Below are 13,096 nucleotides of genomic sequence, written 5' to 3' on the forward strand. Positions count from 1 at the left end.
GTCTCTTAACTCCCAGCTGTGCTCGAGGGAGCACCGAGCTGTGAGAAAGGGCCTTAATGCTGAATAACATCACCCAGCCAGAGGCACTCAAAGCAGGGCTGTATGTGTGTGTTTGCTGCTGCCTGGAGCCCAGCACCGAGCTCTGGGCAGTGCTGAATGCAGCCTGAAGCTGTTTGCCACTCAGCAGAACCAGAGCTGCAGTTGGATCCCGGGCTGGTTTTCTCTTCTTTCAGATGAACTATTGTCTCTGGCATCCTGTTTGTGCCGCGTGTTTCTGGGGCAGGACGAGGGCGGCTGCTTTTGGCTGCTGTTCTGGGCAGCTGCAGCATGGCAGAAATAGCAGAGCAGGGCTGGTGCAGCCTGGCTGCCATCCGAGCCGTGGGGACACAGGCTGTGGCTTTAATACAGGCTCCCTATTGACTTATTTAATCCCTTTCCAACCTTCTTGTCGCTCCGTGTATCAGTTGTGATGGTCCATCCCGGATCACTGCAGGGTGCAGGTGAGGACGTGGTGCCTTTTTAGCTCTCATTCGGTGCCCTTTGGATGCTGTGGGGCTCCAATGGGGACGAGCTGAAGCCGGGAACGCAGATAACAGCTGAGCTCACAGTTCTCATCCCAAACGTTCCAAGCAGGGCTGTACCGTCTGGGCAGCTGCTGGAGCGTGAAATTAAAGGCTTTCATTAGCGAGGGCTGGAGCAATAAAGAAAGAGCAGCGTGGGCCTTTGCGTTGGCCCAGCTCCGAACGCGGCCTCTTGACTCACCGCAGCCCTCAGGCTGGGCCCGGCTCCGGCCTTCCGCCTGCGGAGCGCTGTGCCGACACCGGGTAGGCCTCAGGGACAGCTCTGCACCGCAGGCCTTGCCGGGTGGCTCCCGATGAGGCCCGAGGTCACCCAGCTCGGGGCTGCGGGGGTCGGGGGAGATGCGGGCCGTGCCGAGCGGCCTTAGGCCTCGCCCGGTGCTGTGGGCCTGGGGCGCTCGCTGCCATGGCAACGGCTGCGGTGAGAAAGGGCGGAGCCCGTACTCCGCCGGGATTGGTGCACGCTGCCGTCAGTCAAGATTCCGGACGGGCGGCTGGCTGCTGTGCGACGTTTTATTGGTAGTTGAAGCTGTCGTTCAGCTACAGCCTCGCGCTCCATTGGGCAAACGACGCGTCATTCATCGGCTCGGAGGGCGGGGCCGTTGTGCAGGTTTCTCCTCATCTATTGGGCCGCCGAGCTCAGCTCCGGGTCCAACCTCTTTTTCTGCGCTCCGATTGGCCTTCCCACCTGCCCATCCGCACGGCGACGGAGGCGGGAGCGTCTCTACTTCTCCACCTCCCATTGGCCAGCCACTTCATCCCGCCTCCTGAGGGCGGGTGGCGATTGGCGGAAGCGCCGTGAGAGGCGGGTGGAGGTGTGAAGCGGGGGGGGGGCGGTTGGCCGGGGCGGGGGGCGGCGGCGGCGGCGGCGGCGCTGGGAGCGATCGGCGAGCGGGTAGCGGCGGGCGGGGCCGGCGGGGCGGACGGGACGCGGGGCTCATCGCGAGGCCTTAAGCCGCCTTAAAGGAGCCCGGGGCGGGGCGGGAGGGGAGGCCGGGCCCGGTGGGGCCTAAAGCGGCGGAGGGGGGGGGGGGGCTGAGGGCGGCGGGTGGGGGGGGGGGGAGTCCCCCCGGTGGAGAAGTTGACGCAACGGCCTAAGAATAGCGAGGGGCGGGTCCGTGTCCACACCGGGCTGCGGCCGGGCGGGGCCTTGGACGGTTCCTTAAGCGACCCTCCCCCCCCCCCCGGTTCGGTTTCAGCTCCGTTAAGAGGTTCCGAACCCGCAGCGGAGCAACTTCGGACCGGGAAGAGACCGGGGTCCGGAGCGCCGGGGGAAGCGCTGCATGTGGGCGCCGCGGGCAGTAAGTGGGGAGGGGGCGATAATGGAGGGGTTGGGGGGGGGGTCCCCTTGTTTGTATCTATGGGAACGTTGCGTTGGGATCCGGAGGGTTGAGAGCTGTAAAGGGAAACTGGAATCGACCAGGAGCTGAAGCGTTGGGAAGTTTGACTGTTGTGGACTATGAAACTGTTGCTGTGTTTTGTGTTGTGTCAAAGTAGGGCAGGGGGGGAAGGAGAGGCCCATAGGGAGCAGAATCCACCTGCTGGCTTTTTGTTTGCTTGTTTCCCTTGATTCCTTGATGATTCCTTGATGGTTCCTTGATGGTTCCTTGATTTCTAACCTTCCACCCGGTTCTTTTGTGTCTCCTTTTCCTCCTCCAGAAATGCTTTCTCTGAAGAAATACTTCACGGAAGGCCTCATCCAGTTCACCATCCTGCTCAGCCTGATCGGAGTTCGTGTGGACGTGGACACTTACCTGAACTCTCAGCTCCCCCCACTCCGAGAGATCATTCTTGGCCAGAGCTCAGCGTACACCCAGACCCAGTTTCACAACCTACGTAACACCTTGGACGGGTATGGCATCCACCCAAAGAGCGTAGACTTGGACTATTACTTCACTGCTCGAAGGCTGCTCAACCAGGTGAGGGCTCTGGATAGATTTCAAGTGCCCACGACTGAAGTCAATGCCTGGTTGGTACATCGTGACCCTGAAGGCTCCGTATCCGGCACTCAGCCCAATGCTGGCATCACACTTGAGAACAGCGGTGGTCTGCAGGATGGGACCGGTCCTGATGGTGCTGTGAGGGAGAACGGGGCTGAGCAGGGCTTTGGGGAAGAGCTGGAGGACCTGGGAGCCGTAGCTGCCCCAGTGAACGGGGATCTGACCAAAGAGGTAAGTGGCTCCTTCTTATGTCTTGGCTTGGGTTGGTTTCTATGCCGTCTGTCAAAGCGAATGGTGTTTAGTGTGTGCTGTGTGACAAGCACGTGGCTGTGGGAATGGCATGGGGTCGAAGCACGGCGTGCTTTCTGAATGCTCACTGTAAGCTCAGGGTGCTCCTCTACTTTTGTTTGCTGCAATCTCGGTCTGAAAGTGATACCGAAAGGTGGGCGAGGGGTTGGGGGGGGGGGTCGGCGTTTCAGAGTGTGCCCCCATAGCTTTGTGTTGTGAAACAGATCAAATAAGGCCTGGGAAATAAACACAGGCATTGGGTAACAGCCTCATCCCAGGTGTCAGCGGGGTGGTTGGGTTACTTGGGCTCTGGAGCTCATCCAGCTGAGACGTTTATAGCTTGGTTTTTCATCAGAGAGGGGAGGAGGTGAACTGGAAAGTGGTTTATTTTTCCTGTCTGTGTGAGCATAACCTTTCAGATGTTGTGATGCAATCCAGCTCCCGTCCGTGCCACCAGCTCCTCTCTTTGGCACTGCTCTCTTTGTCAAGGCCTTGTTCAGCCTCAATATCTCCCCAACCACATGTGGGTGTTGGTGCTGGTTGGCTCTGCTGGGCACTCCCAGTCTTGATGCTGTTGTGTGGAGCAGGGCTGGGAGATGCAGCTGGTTGCTCCCATCTGCTGTGGGTGCCTCGAGCTTTGTCACATGGCTTTAGCACAGCAGGAAAAGCATGGGAGGAGAGCGGGTTGAACACGTGCCTGCAAGGAGAGATATGATGGTGGTGGGTTGGTTCGGGTCGAGCTTTGCTGCTGTAGGATGGTGTGAAGGAGTCATTGAGGCAATGGGAGGGAACTGACAGTGCAAAGCAAAACGTTCACAAGTCTGACTCCTGGCCTGAGAGCTGAGAGCTGATTCCTCTGCGTGGAAGGAGGACTTTGACATGCTTCCTGTAAGGCCACGTGTGTGGCTGTTCCCTTCCAGCCTCTCCTTGGCCGTGCTGTGGGAGCAATTGGGTTCTGCCCCCCCCATATCCGAGCCTGCTGCCCCACAGCTTGGAGGGCAGAGTGATACCATGGAGGCAGGAAAGCCGTTATCTATAGGGCTGCCCACAGCAGCTTCTTTCTGGTGTCTTTGTCTTTGGAACCTTCACTTCCTGCTCAGCGCCGGGCTGCAGAGCTGGACTTTTTTCCTCCTGCGATGGCTGCAAACTCGGCTTTGTGTCTTTATTTCTGCTCGACTCCCCCGCGGTTTTAACGCACTGCAGCTGCTGCTGGGGGCAGGACGCGACCTTGTTGTGCAGGGAGCAAAGAAGCTGCCTTCATAGTTCTAGTGCGGCGCTCCGGGGGCTGCTTTTGCCCCAGGACAAGCTGCAGTGCCGGGATGGGCTCGGAGCAGGAGCAGGGCTGCATGTGGGCTCGGTGCCGGGCCGGCTCCCGGTACGGCAGGAGGGGCCCGCGTTGGGCCGGCCGCGGTTCTCCGTCGGCGTGGAGCGGCCCAAGGTCACCGCAGGGACCGCCGCCCTACGGGCCGATCTGATGGCACCGCAGGGCTTGGCGGCTGCGGCAGGTCCGGGGGGCGGAGGGGCGGCCCCAGGCGGTGCCGCAGCCGGGGGAGGCAGCGCCCGGTACCGGAGAAGCGCGGGGCGGCGGCGCTGCGCCACGGCGGGGGCGCGGCCCTGCGGGAAGGCGCGGGCCGGTGGGCACCGCGGCCGTTGATTGGCGGAGAGGGCGGCCCCCCGGCGAAGCGGATTGGCGGAGGCCTCCGCCCGGGCGAGGGGCGGAGCGCGCGGTGGAGCGCGGCCGCCTATTGGTCGGGCGAGGCGGAGGGGGGCGGGGCTCGGCGGCGCCGCATCCCGGCGGGGCGGGGGGGGTGTGGGCGGGGCCCGGCGGCGCCGCAGCCAAGGTAACGGCGGGGGAGGGGCGGGCGGGGCGCGCCGCAGCCCGGCCCGGGCGGGCGGCGGCGGGACCGGGGCGGGGCGGGCGGGGGCTGCCGGCGGCATCGCGGGGCCGCGGGCACCTGTGGCCGCTCGGGGCGGAGAAGCGGCGATGCGTGCTCGGCGCCGCTCCCCGGCCTGCCCGCCCCGCCGACCCCCGCGGGGAACATGAGCGCGGCGCCGCGGCCCGGCCGGCAGCGGGGGCCATGAGAAAGGTACCGGGGGAGGGGGGGGGGAGGGCGGTGCTGCAGGGCCGGGCTGCGGCGGGGCGGGGGCGGTCGGGCCCGGGGTGGGGGGAGCGACACCGTGGGGGTCCCGCAGGGCGGGGGCGGCCGTTTCGCATTCCGCCCCCCCCCCCACCCCTTTCGGGCTCCGGGCGGTGGCGACCCGGTGTTGGCGGTTGGGGCTGCATCAGGTGGGCGTCGATGCGGGGATTTGCTTTTAATTCTTTTTTTTTCCCCCTAAATTTATTTATTTATTTAATTATTTTTCCCCCCCCCCCCTTAAAACCGCCGTACTCCTCCCCTTTATGCAAATAACCGGGATGGCACCACGGGCTGATGCAAGCTGGGCACGGCGCAAACCACCGCCGCGACATTGGCCCCGAACCCCTCCTTGCCCTGCGCCGCCTGCACCGGGCCGCCCCCGCCATGGGGCGCGCGTCTGCACGGCCCTCCCGCAGAGCCGCCCCCCCCCAACGGGCTGCGATGGGCAGCCGCGCCCCGCAGGAGCCGAAGGAATGGTGCGGGGGGGGGGGAGGGAGGGAGAGGATTAGGGGGGGGGAGAGGTGGGAGATGGGCCGCGGGGTCCGGAGGGGCCCGAGCTGAGCTATGCGTGTGTCTTTCAGGACATCGATTTGATTGACATCCTGTGGAGACAGGACATCGATCTGGGCGCCGGGAGAGAGATTTTTGACTACAGTCACCGACAGAAAGAAAGCGAAGTGGACAAAGAGCTGAGCGATGGGAGGGAGAGAGGGGACGGCTGGAGGAGCGCGGGAGGACAGGTCACCAATAGGAACCTGCTAGTGGATGGCGAGACCGGGGAGAGCTTCCCTGCACAGGTAATGGAATAGCTGGCAACCAACTCTCCCTTTGCCAACACCGGGGTCCTCCCATCCCTCCAACCCCATCCCCAATGCTGGGAGCACCTTGGAAAGCCTTGGGTGGGGCTCGATTTCGGATGCGCTGTGATGAAGCCGTGCTGGAGGAGCTCGGTGTTTCTTTTCATTGCCACCTTCCTCTAATCCCGAGGCTGCGGTCGTTTGCCTTTCTCCCATCAGGTGCCTGGCGTGGAGGATCAGACGGCCCTGTCCCTGGAGGAGTGCCTTAGGCTGCTGGAGGCCACCTTCCCTTTCGGGGAGAACTCGGAGGTGAGCGAGGATGGGGTTGTGTCGCCCCTCGTACCCCTCATTGAGAGCGCAGGGCTGGCAGTAAATTGGGTTAGGCTGTTTAAGGAGGCTCCAGGCATCGTGCCTGCGAAAGTAGCGGCAGAGGAGGGGAAGGGGGGGGTCACAATTAATTAAAGACTTCTGGCTTTGCTTCTAATTAGTTCATAGCAAACTGCGGAGGAATAAACTGCAACCGCTTTGCTCCGAACAAAGGAGAAGCGATTGCCGGCGTGGAGGTGGAAGGGCATTGGGGCTGGCTGCCTCCCTCATCAGCTGGGGACTGACTGTGCCTCACGTGGTTCAGTTTCCAGCTGCAGATGTCTCCACCCTAAGCGAAGCTGTGCCCAGCGAGAGCCGGCCTGCGGGCATCCAGAGCAGCCTGCTGTCTCCTCTCCTCCCAGAGACCGAATCGCCCTTCGATCTGGAGCAGCAGTGGCAGGACCTCATGTCTATCATGGAAATGCAGGTCAGCGCACCTTAGGGTGGCAGCTGCTGGTGCTGGATGGGTGGGCAGGGGGAATGGGTTTTGCCCTTCTAGGCACACGGTATCACTCAGCTGAGCCTAGAGGAGGTCCGGTGGTCATTCCAAGCACCCAGCTCCTGGAGAACGGCAGTTGGAGGTTCGTAACAGCAGCTTTGGTTTGATCATAGCCTGTGGGGTGACATTGAGGGCCCGTGTGGATGTTGCTGGCAGTGTATTAAGCCTCCTCCAGCTGGCGGATGGTGCTGGGCTGACTGGAGATGTAGCTCCTTCCACGAGAGCTAGGAAGGCCTTTGGTGTATCCTGCTGGTGAAGGGCAGCGAAAAGGCAGGGCCTGAACGTGGTTGGATTTGCTGAGCTGCTTCGTGTCTCTTCCAGGCTATGGAAGTGAACAACACGACCGCTGAAACCCTTTACAACAGCACGAGCGGAGACCTGCTGACTTCTAACTACAACCTCGCCCCAAACACTCCCATCAATCAGAATGTCAGCCTGCATCAGGCCTCTCTGGGCAGCTGCTCACAGGACTTCTCCCTCTTCAGCTCTGAAATTGAAAGTCCCTCTATGGGTGGCAGCTCAGCTCTGCTGCAGCTGGCGCCGGACAACTCGACCGGCCTCAACACCACCTTCAGCTCCACCAATTTCAGTGGGATCTTCTTCCCCCCACAGCTGAACAGTACGGTCAATGAGACGGTGGGCCCCGAACTGCCGGACCCGCTGGGCGGCCTTCTCGATGAAGCCATGCTTGATGAGATCAGCTTGATGGATTTGGCCATCGAAGAAGGTTTCAACCCAGTGCAGGCCTCGCAGCTGGAAGAGGAGTTTGATTCTGACTCAGGTCTTTCTCTGGATTCTGGCCACAGTCCTGCTTCCCTTAGCAGCTCAGAAGCCTCTTCCTCTTCTTCCTCCTCTTCCTCTTCCTCCTCCTCCTCCTCTTCCTCTTCCTCCTCATTTTCCGAGGAAGGAGCTGTCGGCTACAGCTCAGACTCTGAGAACGTGGACTTTGAAGAAGCGGAAGGTGCTGTTGGGTACCAACCTGAGTACAGCAAGTTCTGCCGTATGAGCTACCAGGACCCGTCGCAGCTCCACTACTTGCCTTACCTGGAGCACGTGGGCCACAACCACACTTACAACATGGCACCGGGGACCCTGGATCCCGAGGAGCCCAAGCTGCCCAGCGTGGGGAAGAAGAGCAGCAAGGAGAAACCGTCCGAGTTCCTGGATAAGCAGATGAGCAGGGATGAACATCGAGCCAGAGCCATGAAAATCCCTTTCACCAACGACAAGATCATCAACCTGCCCGTGGAGGAGTTCAATGAACTGCTCTCCAAATACCAGCTCAGCGAGGCGCAGCTGAGCCTCATCCGAGACATCAGGAGGCGAGGCAAGAACAAGATGGCTGCCCAGAACTGCCGCAAGAGGAAGCTGGACACCATCCTGAACCTGGAACGCGACGTGGAAGACTTGCAGAGGGACAAGTCCAAACTGCTCAGGGAGAAGGTGGAGTTCCTCAAATCCATCCGCCAAATGAAGCAGAAGGTGCAGAACCTTTACCAGGAGGTGTTCGGCCGGCTGCGGGATGAGAACGGCCAGCCCTACTCCCCCAATCAATACGCCCTGCAGTACGCCAGCGACGGCAGCGTCATCTTGATACCTCGCACCTTGGCTGACCAACAGGCCAGGAGGCAGGAGAGGAAACAGAAAGACCGCAGGAAGTGAAGGGGGAGGCAAGCGGGAGGAGTGGGAGAATCGCTCAAGGTAGAACTGGAGAAGGGCTGAGCCTGGAAGTGCTTAGAGGAACTTTCATGCCTTCTTATCCAATATATCTTCTCAAACGTGACTGCTGCCGGTCAGTGTACAGGAGAGACTGCGGCCGAGCGCTCCCTGTGGGGAGGGACGGGGAGGAGCAGACAGTGCACTGGCGAGCCCAGCACCTTCCACAGCCTGGAATCCTTTGAGCGCAGGAAATCAGCTGGTATCACTGGTGGGGAGATGAGCGGAGGTGGAAAAACAAACAAACAAAACTACTGTTAGGAACTGGCTTTAAGTAAGAAAAACAAACAAACAGAGATTGAAGCGAATGAACTTTAAAAAAAAAAAACCAAGCGATAGGAGAGACGTTGTTCTGAACTTCCAAAGTTCTGTGATTTCAGGTAGTTGGTTTTTTTTTGGGTTTATTTTTTCCTTTTTTTTTTTTTAATTATTATTATTATTTTCTTTTTTTTTTGTTGTTTTTTTGTTTTTTTCCCCCCCGAACCCCGTTTTGACATCAGTGTGTGTGATTCAACCCCACTTCAATTCCAGATTAACCACCATCCCTTTTCTAGATCCAGCCCAGTGCACACATGGCAACACAAGTGGTGCGGCTCCCATTAACCCTTCCTGCTCTAAGGAAGCTTAAAGAAGGGCTGCACTGCCACAGTGCATGGACCTGGAGCCCAGACGAGGGGGTAGCCCAGAACTGGGAAGGGTTAAGAGGAGCGGAGCAGCACTGTGCATCCCTACCACACTCACAGAGCATGTCACTGCCGCGCAAGGCCGCTGTCAAGGAGGGCACACAGCAGCCTGCATGCAGCCTCTGTCTTCTCCTACTGACTGGCTGAGGAAGCTTTTGGGGGGTGGGGGGGGCTACGGGGTGGGTGTGCGGCAGCAGGGACAGCACGGGGAGCCGTGGGCTTGTCACTTATAGAGCTAGACATCTGTTAGGATTCCTGTTTTCTTAACCGTGCTTTGGTTTTATTTCTTTTAGGGCTTCAGCCCTGTTTTCCCTATTCTAGGGTCTAGAGTGCTTGTGTTGAGTAAAAAAGGGAGAAGCCCAAACGTTCGAAGCTGCTAATTGTTCTCTTTGCCATAAAGATTCAGTGTAACCGTGTGATCACATTATAGGATTCTCTTCTGTCCCTAGGTGTTGGTCTGACTTCCTTTGTTTTAAGGAGGGGGGTGGGGGTAGTGCCTTGATCACTGTTGGTCTCCTCCGTGGAGACAATCCTAGAAGCTGTATTTACAATATAGCACAGCTGGGAGTGACTTTACCAGCAACTGAATAGCTTAAAATGGCTTTCCTAGCCAGTCCTGTGCATGTGATACGGGCTGAGGGCGTAGCACTGAGGGGGACGGAGCTGGGGAGGTGCAGGCAGCAGCTCTGCAGGGAACCCAGTAGTACCAGGGGCAGGGTGGGAGGGGAGGGGGGAAAGCAATGCTGCTGGGGGCTGCCAAGGAGGAGCTGTTGGTGTGGGCACGTGAACAGGCTGGGGGGAGAAAGGAGCTGCACCTCAAGGTGTGGGGTGGGGAGAGCTGAGGGCTGCGTGTTGCCTTTGTGGGCCTACGCAGGGCTCTCCCTTACCCCGCTCCTGAGATCCAACAGCTTTACTTACACATGAGATGAAGAAGCACAAGTGATGGAGATGTGGGTTGTTGGGGGGGGAGGTTGGAATGGAGCCCCGTGTGTATGGTTTAAATTATTTTCCTCTTAGCTACTTTATTTTAATGATCTGTGACCTGTCAGGGAAAGAAGAGAGATTGTGTGAGCACAGGACAAAAAATAAAACGGCTTATTCACTGTACAAGCCTTGGTTTCATGGATTTCATTTTGATTTGCTTTGTTTTTTTAAGCTGAAAAACATTTGGGAAGCTGAAAAGCCTCCACCATGTGGGGACCCTCAGCCACAGCTCTCAAGCCAGTGGTCTCTATGGGGAGCGGGCACTGCTGCTATCCCAACCTATGGGGACAAGGTGTTCCTCAAAGGCATCAGTACTCACCCCATCATTGCCAGTAGCCATTTTTCCTTCCCCCCTTGGCCTCCAGTGCGGGCAGCGTTAGTACAGAGCTGATCCTGTCTTCCCAAATCAATTATGAGCCATCAATGGAGCCCAGCAATAGGAGGAGGCTTGGGCAGCAAAGCGCTATGGGTCTCGTCTTTGGCATGGCCCAGCAGCAGCACACCCATCACTGCACTGTACCCCTAAGGGAGGGGATTCATGGCTGGGAATGGGGGGGGAAGCAGTATCCCCTGAACCGACCCCTCTCCTTATCACAGGAGGGGATGGGTTTGTCTCCCTTCTGCTGGGCACTGAGCCCAGGGGAGCTCCACATGCTCACAGCTCAGCCAAGGGGAACATAGGGCACTAAAATACACACCAAGGAGTTCCCAGGCTCTTTATCTCAGCTATTACCCCAGGCCACTTCTAGGCTCTGGGAACCAAGGCCAAGCATTTGCTGCCCCCCTGCCCCCCTCCACTGTCATCCTTCTCTGGGATCTCCCCAGCCTGGCTCTTGCCACCCCCCTATTCTTGCTCTACTCCAGCCAGCAACCCTGCTCTGCCTTCAGCCTGCAACCATCTTCCTCCAGCCTTTGGGGCAGCACGGGGCCAGCGCTCAGCGCATCGCTGTCACGTCCCGACACTGTCAGCAGCGTGGGCTGCCTGCCAGCACAGATCAGGTGGTGAGCAGACCTTTCATTTCCCAAGGCAGGAAGCACTTAACCACCAGCAGGGCCTCCTGCTTCTGATCTCGGCCAGGAGCCCCAGCTTTGAGGAGTGCTGGGCTGCCCCACATGGCCTCGCTGCCTCCATCCCTGAGCACTGAACCCACCACCACCACCACCTCCTCACAGCTCCCAGCACACACAGAGCTGGGCTCAAGGCCTCAGGAGGTGATGCTTTGCCCCATCAGGAGCCTCACATCCTCCAGGCTCCAGCAGCGTGCGGCTTCCAGCCCCCCCGTGGCCATCAATCGGCCGAGAGCCTCTCCAAGGAGCTTCAGCCTCCTTATGTTCAATTAAGTGGACGTTCCTCCTTCCAATTCCAGTGATTAACACTGGTTTAATTGCTGCTGCTGATGGCTACCAGCTCAGGGAAGACATTTAAGCACGCTGCCGGGTGCTGCGAATAGCCTGGATTTCAATGGGCCGCATAGTTTTACAGGCACTGGCAGAGCAGCTGAACACCACCCAAAACCTCAGTGCTGCTCCCTGCTCTGTCTCACACCCTGTGGATGCTGGAAATTGTATGCCAGAAAGCCCAGTCCTCCTCTCAGTACAACCTCAGCCCATGCCAAGGGCTGTGCTATGGCATTGAGAGCCTGGGGGCCAAGCAGAGGGGGCACAGCTTTCCCTTCCTCCATACTGAAAGCTGTAAGCTCTCACATAAGGCCAAACCAAGAATAAAGCAATTTCCATCTTCAGCCAGCAGAATCGGTGGCAGAGCTTTCAAAACAACAACAAAAAAAAGCCCATCTGTAAACACAAAGTGACAACTCCTGTTCCACCTTCCCATGAGAAGTGCAGCAAAGGCCACTTACCCACACCGCAGGCGTAGTCGGGTCCTGGTCAGGAACACACGCACAGCATCTCCTTCCATCAAACAGGTCCCAGATCACAGCTACGCCTCTCAGCCCCAAGGAGCCTCCTCGACTCAGGCCTTTAGCTACCATCCTTCTCCGCCACGTCTCTTCTGCAGTCACAATGAATAAGATGCAGCCATCGGCTGCCGCTGAGCTCCAGTCGACACCTAGATGAGAGCCGGCGGCCACATCTAACCTCGTTTCAGCGCCACCAAGGGCTGATTTTTCCCTTCCTCACTGCTCTACACCGAGCTCATGCACACAGAGAAGCTGCAGGAAGGGAGTTAAGGTTGAAAAACAAAAAGAGAAAAGAAAAAGAAGAAAAAAATAAATCAAGATTATAAATCTAAAATTTTATTGAGAGACCCCCCAAAAAAAAATAAACCAAACCAAACCGGACAGAGCTTGGGATGAAGTTAAAATCCAAACACGTACTTTACATTTCAACAACAGGTTTGTTTTTTCACAGGAACCTAAACACATGCTTTTTTTTTTTTAAACAAAAAAGAAACAACAAAGGTTTGTACAATGCAAGTCTAAATACATACCAACCTACAAGGAGGTGCCAGGAGTCTGGCTGGGCTCATAATTCCAGACATTAAATAAGTCATTATTTGTAAATGAAATTGGGTTTTAAAGAATAAAAAGCTTCAGGGTTACTCATCTGACTCCGGCACCAATGTCTGACCTCCTAAAGAAAAAAAACCAAAACCCAATCGCTTGTTATGGGAGAATATGGAATTCATTCTCTCTCTTTTTATTTTCTTTGTGCTGCTCGTGGTTTCCTCTCTCTCTCTCCCATGTGAGAAATGTGAAGGGTGCCCAGTGCTGCTGGCTGGACAGTCAAGTTAAAGTAGGAAAAGGAATCAATAGTCACAAGTCTTTTCTCCCCCCCTTCCCACCCTCCCCCCCCCACTTCGTTTTGACAAATAGCACCTTGTGATGGAGAAGAAAGAACAGAATAGGTACAAAGGCTTTCAAAGGGTTCAGATGCATTCCCAGCCCACCCTCCCACATACAATGCGTGTGTCAGTAACTGGCAGTTCTGCTTCAGGACAATACGAATCACAAGTTTGCATGTTCACAAGTCTCCCCTTTCCCCCCCCTCACCTTCCCCCCCCCCCCCCCCAATACAAACTGCTCTGAGGGTTTGGAGGAGCTCAGCTCCAAAGCTGCGGACATTCACAGTCTCAGTCTCATGTCAGC

General features: G+C 57.7%; 1 protein-coding gene across 2 annotated transcripts; it reads left to right on the forward strand.

Annotated features, from left to right (window-relative positions):
* The first annotated feature begins 1,412 nt into the window (after nucleotides 1-1,412).
* NFE2L1 (NFE2 like bZIP transcription factor 1) lies at nucleotides 1,413-10,115 on the forward strand. Of its 2 annotated transcripts, XM_072356572.1 has the most exons (7): nucleotides 1,413-1,473; nucleotides 1,778-1,879; nucleotides 2,238-2,749; nucleotides 5,526-5,741; nucleotides 5,961-6,050; nucleotides 6,373-6,534; nucleotides 6,928-10,115. In XM_072356572.1, the coding sequence occupies exons 3-7, from the start codon at nucleotides 2,240-2,242 to the stop codon at nucleotides 8,266-8,268; spliced, it is 2,319 nt and encodes a 772-aa protein (XP_072212673.1). In that variant the 5' UTR covers nucleotides 1,413-1,473; nucleotides 1,778-1,879; nucleotides 2,238-2,239; the 3' UTR covers nucleotides 8,269-10,115. The 2 variants fall into 2 exon arrangements, with proteins under 2 accessions (XP_072212673.1, XP_072212675.1); XM_072356574.1 differs by lacking the exon at nucleotides 1,778-1,879 and having other exon boundaries at nucleotides 1,439-1,473.
* The last annotated feature ends 2,981 nt before the right edge of the window (nucleotides 10,116-13,096 follow it).

This window comes from Excalfactoria chinensis, chromosome 24 (assembly GCF_039878825.1).
Source record: "Excalfactoria chinensis isolate bCotChi1 chromosome 24, bCotChi1.hap2, whole genome shotgun sequence".
In the NCBI taxonomy this organism is placed as follows: Eukaryota; Metazoa; Chordata; class Aves; order Galliformes; family Phasianidae; genus Excalfactoria; species Excalfactoria chinensis.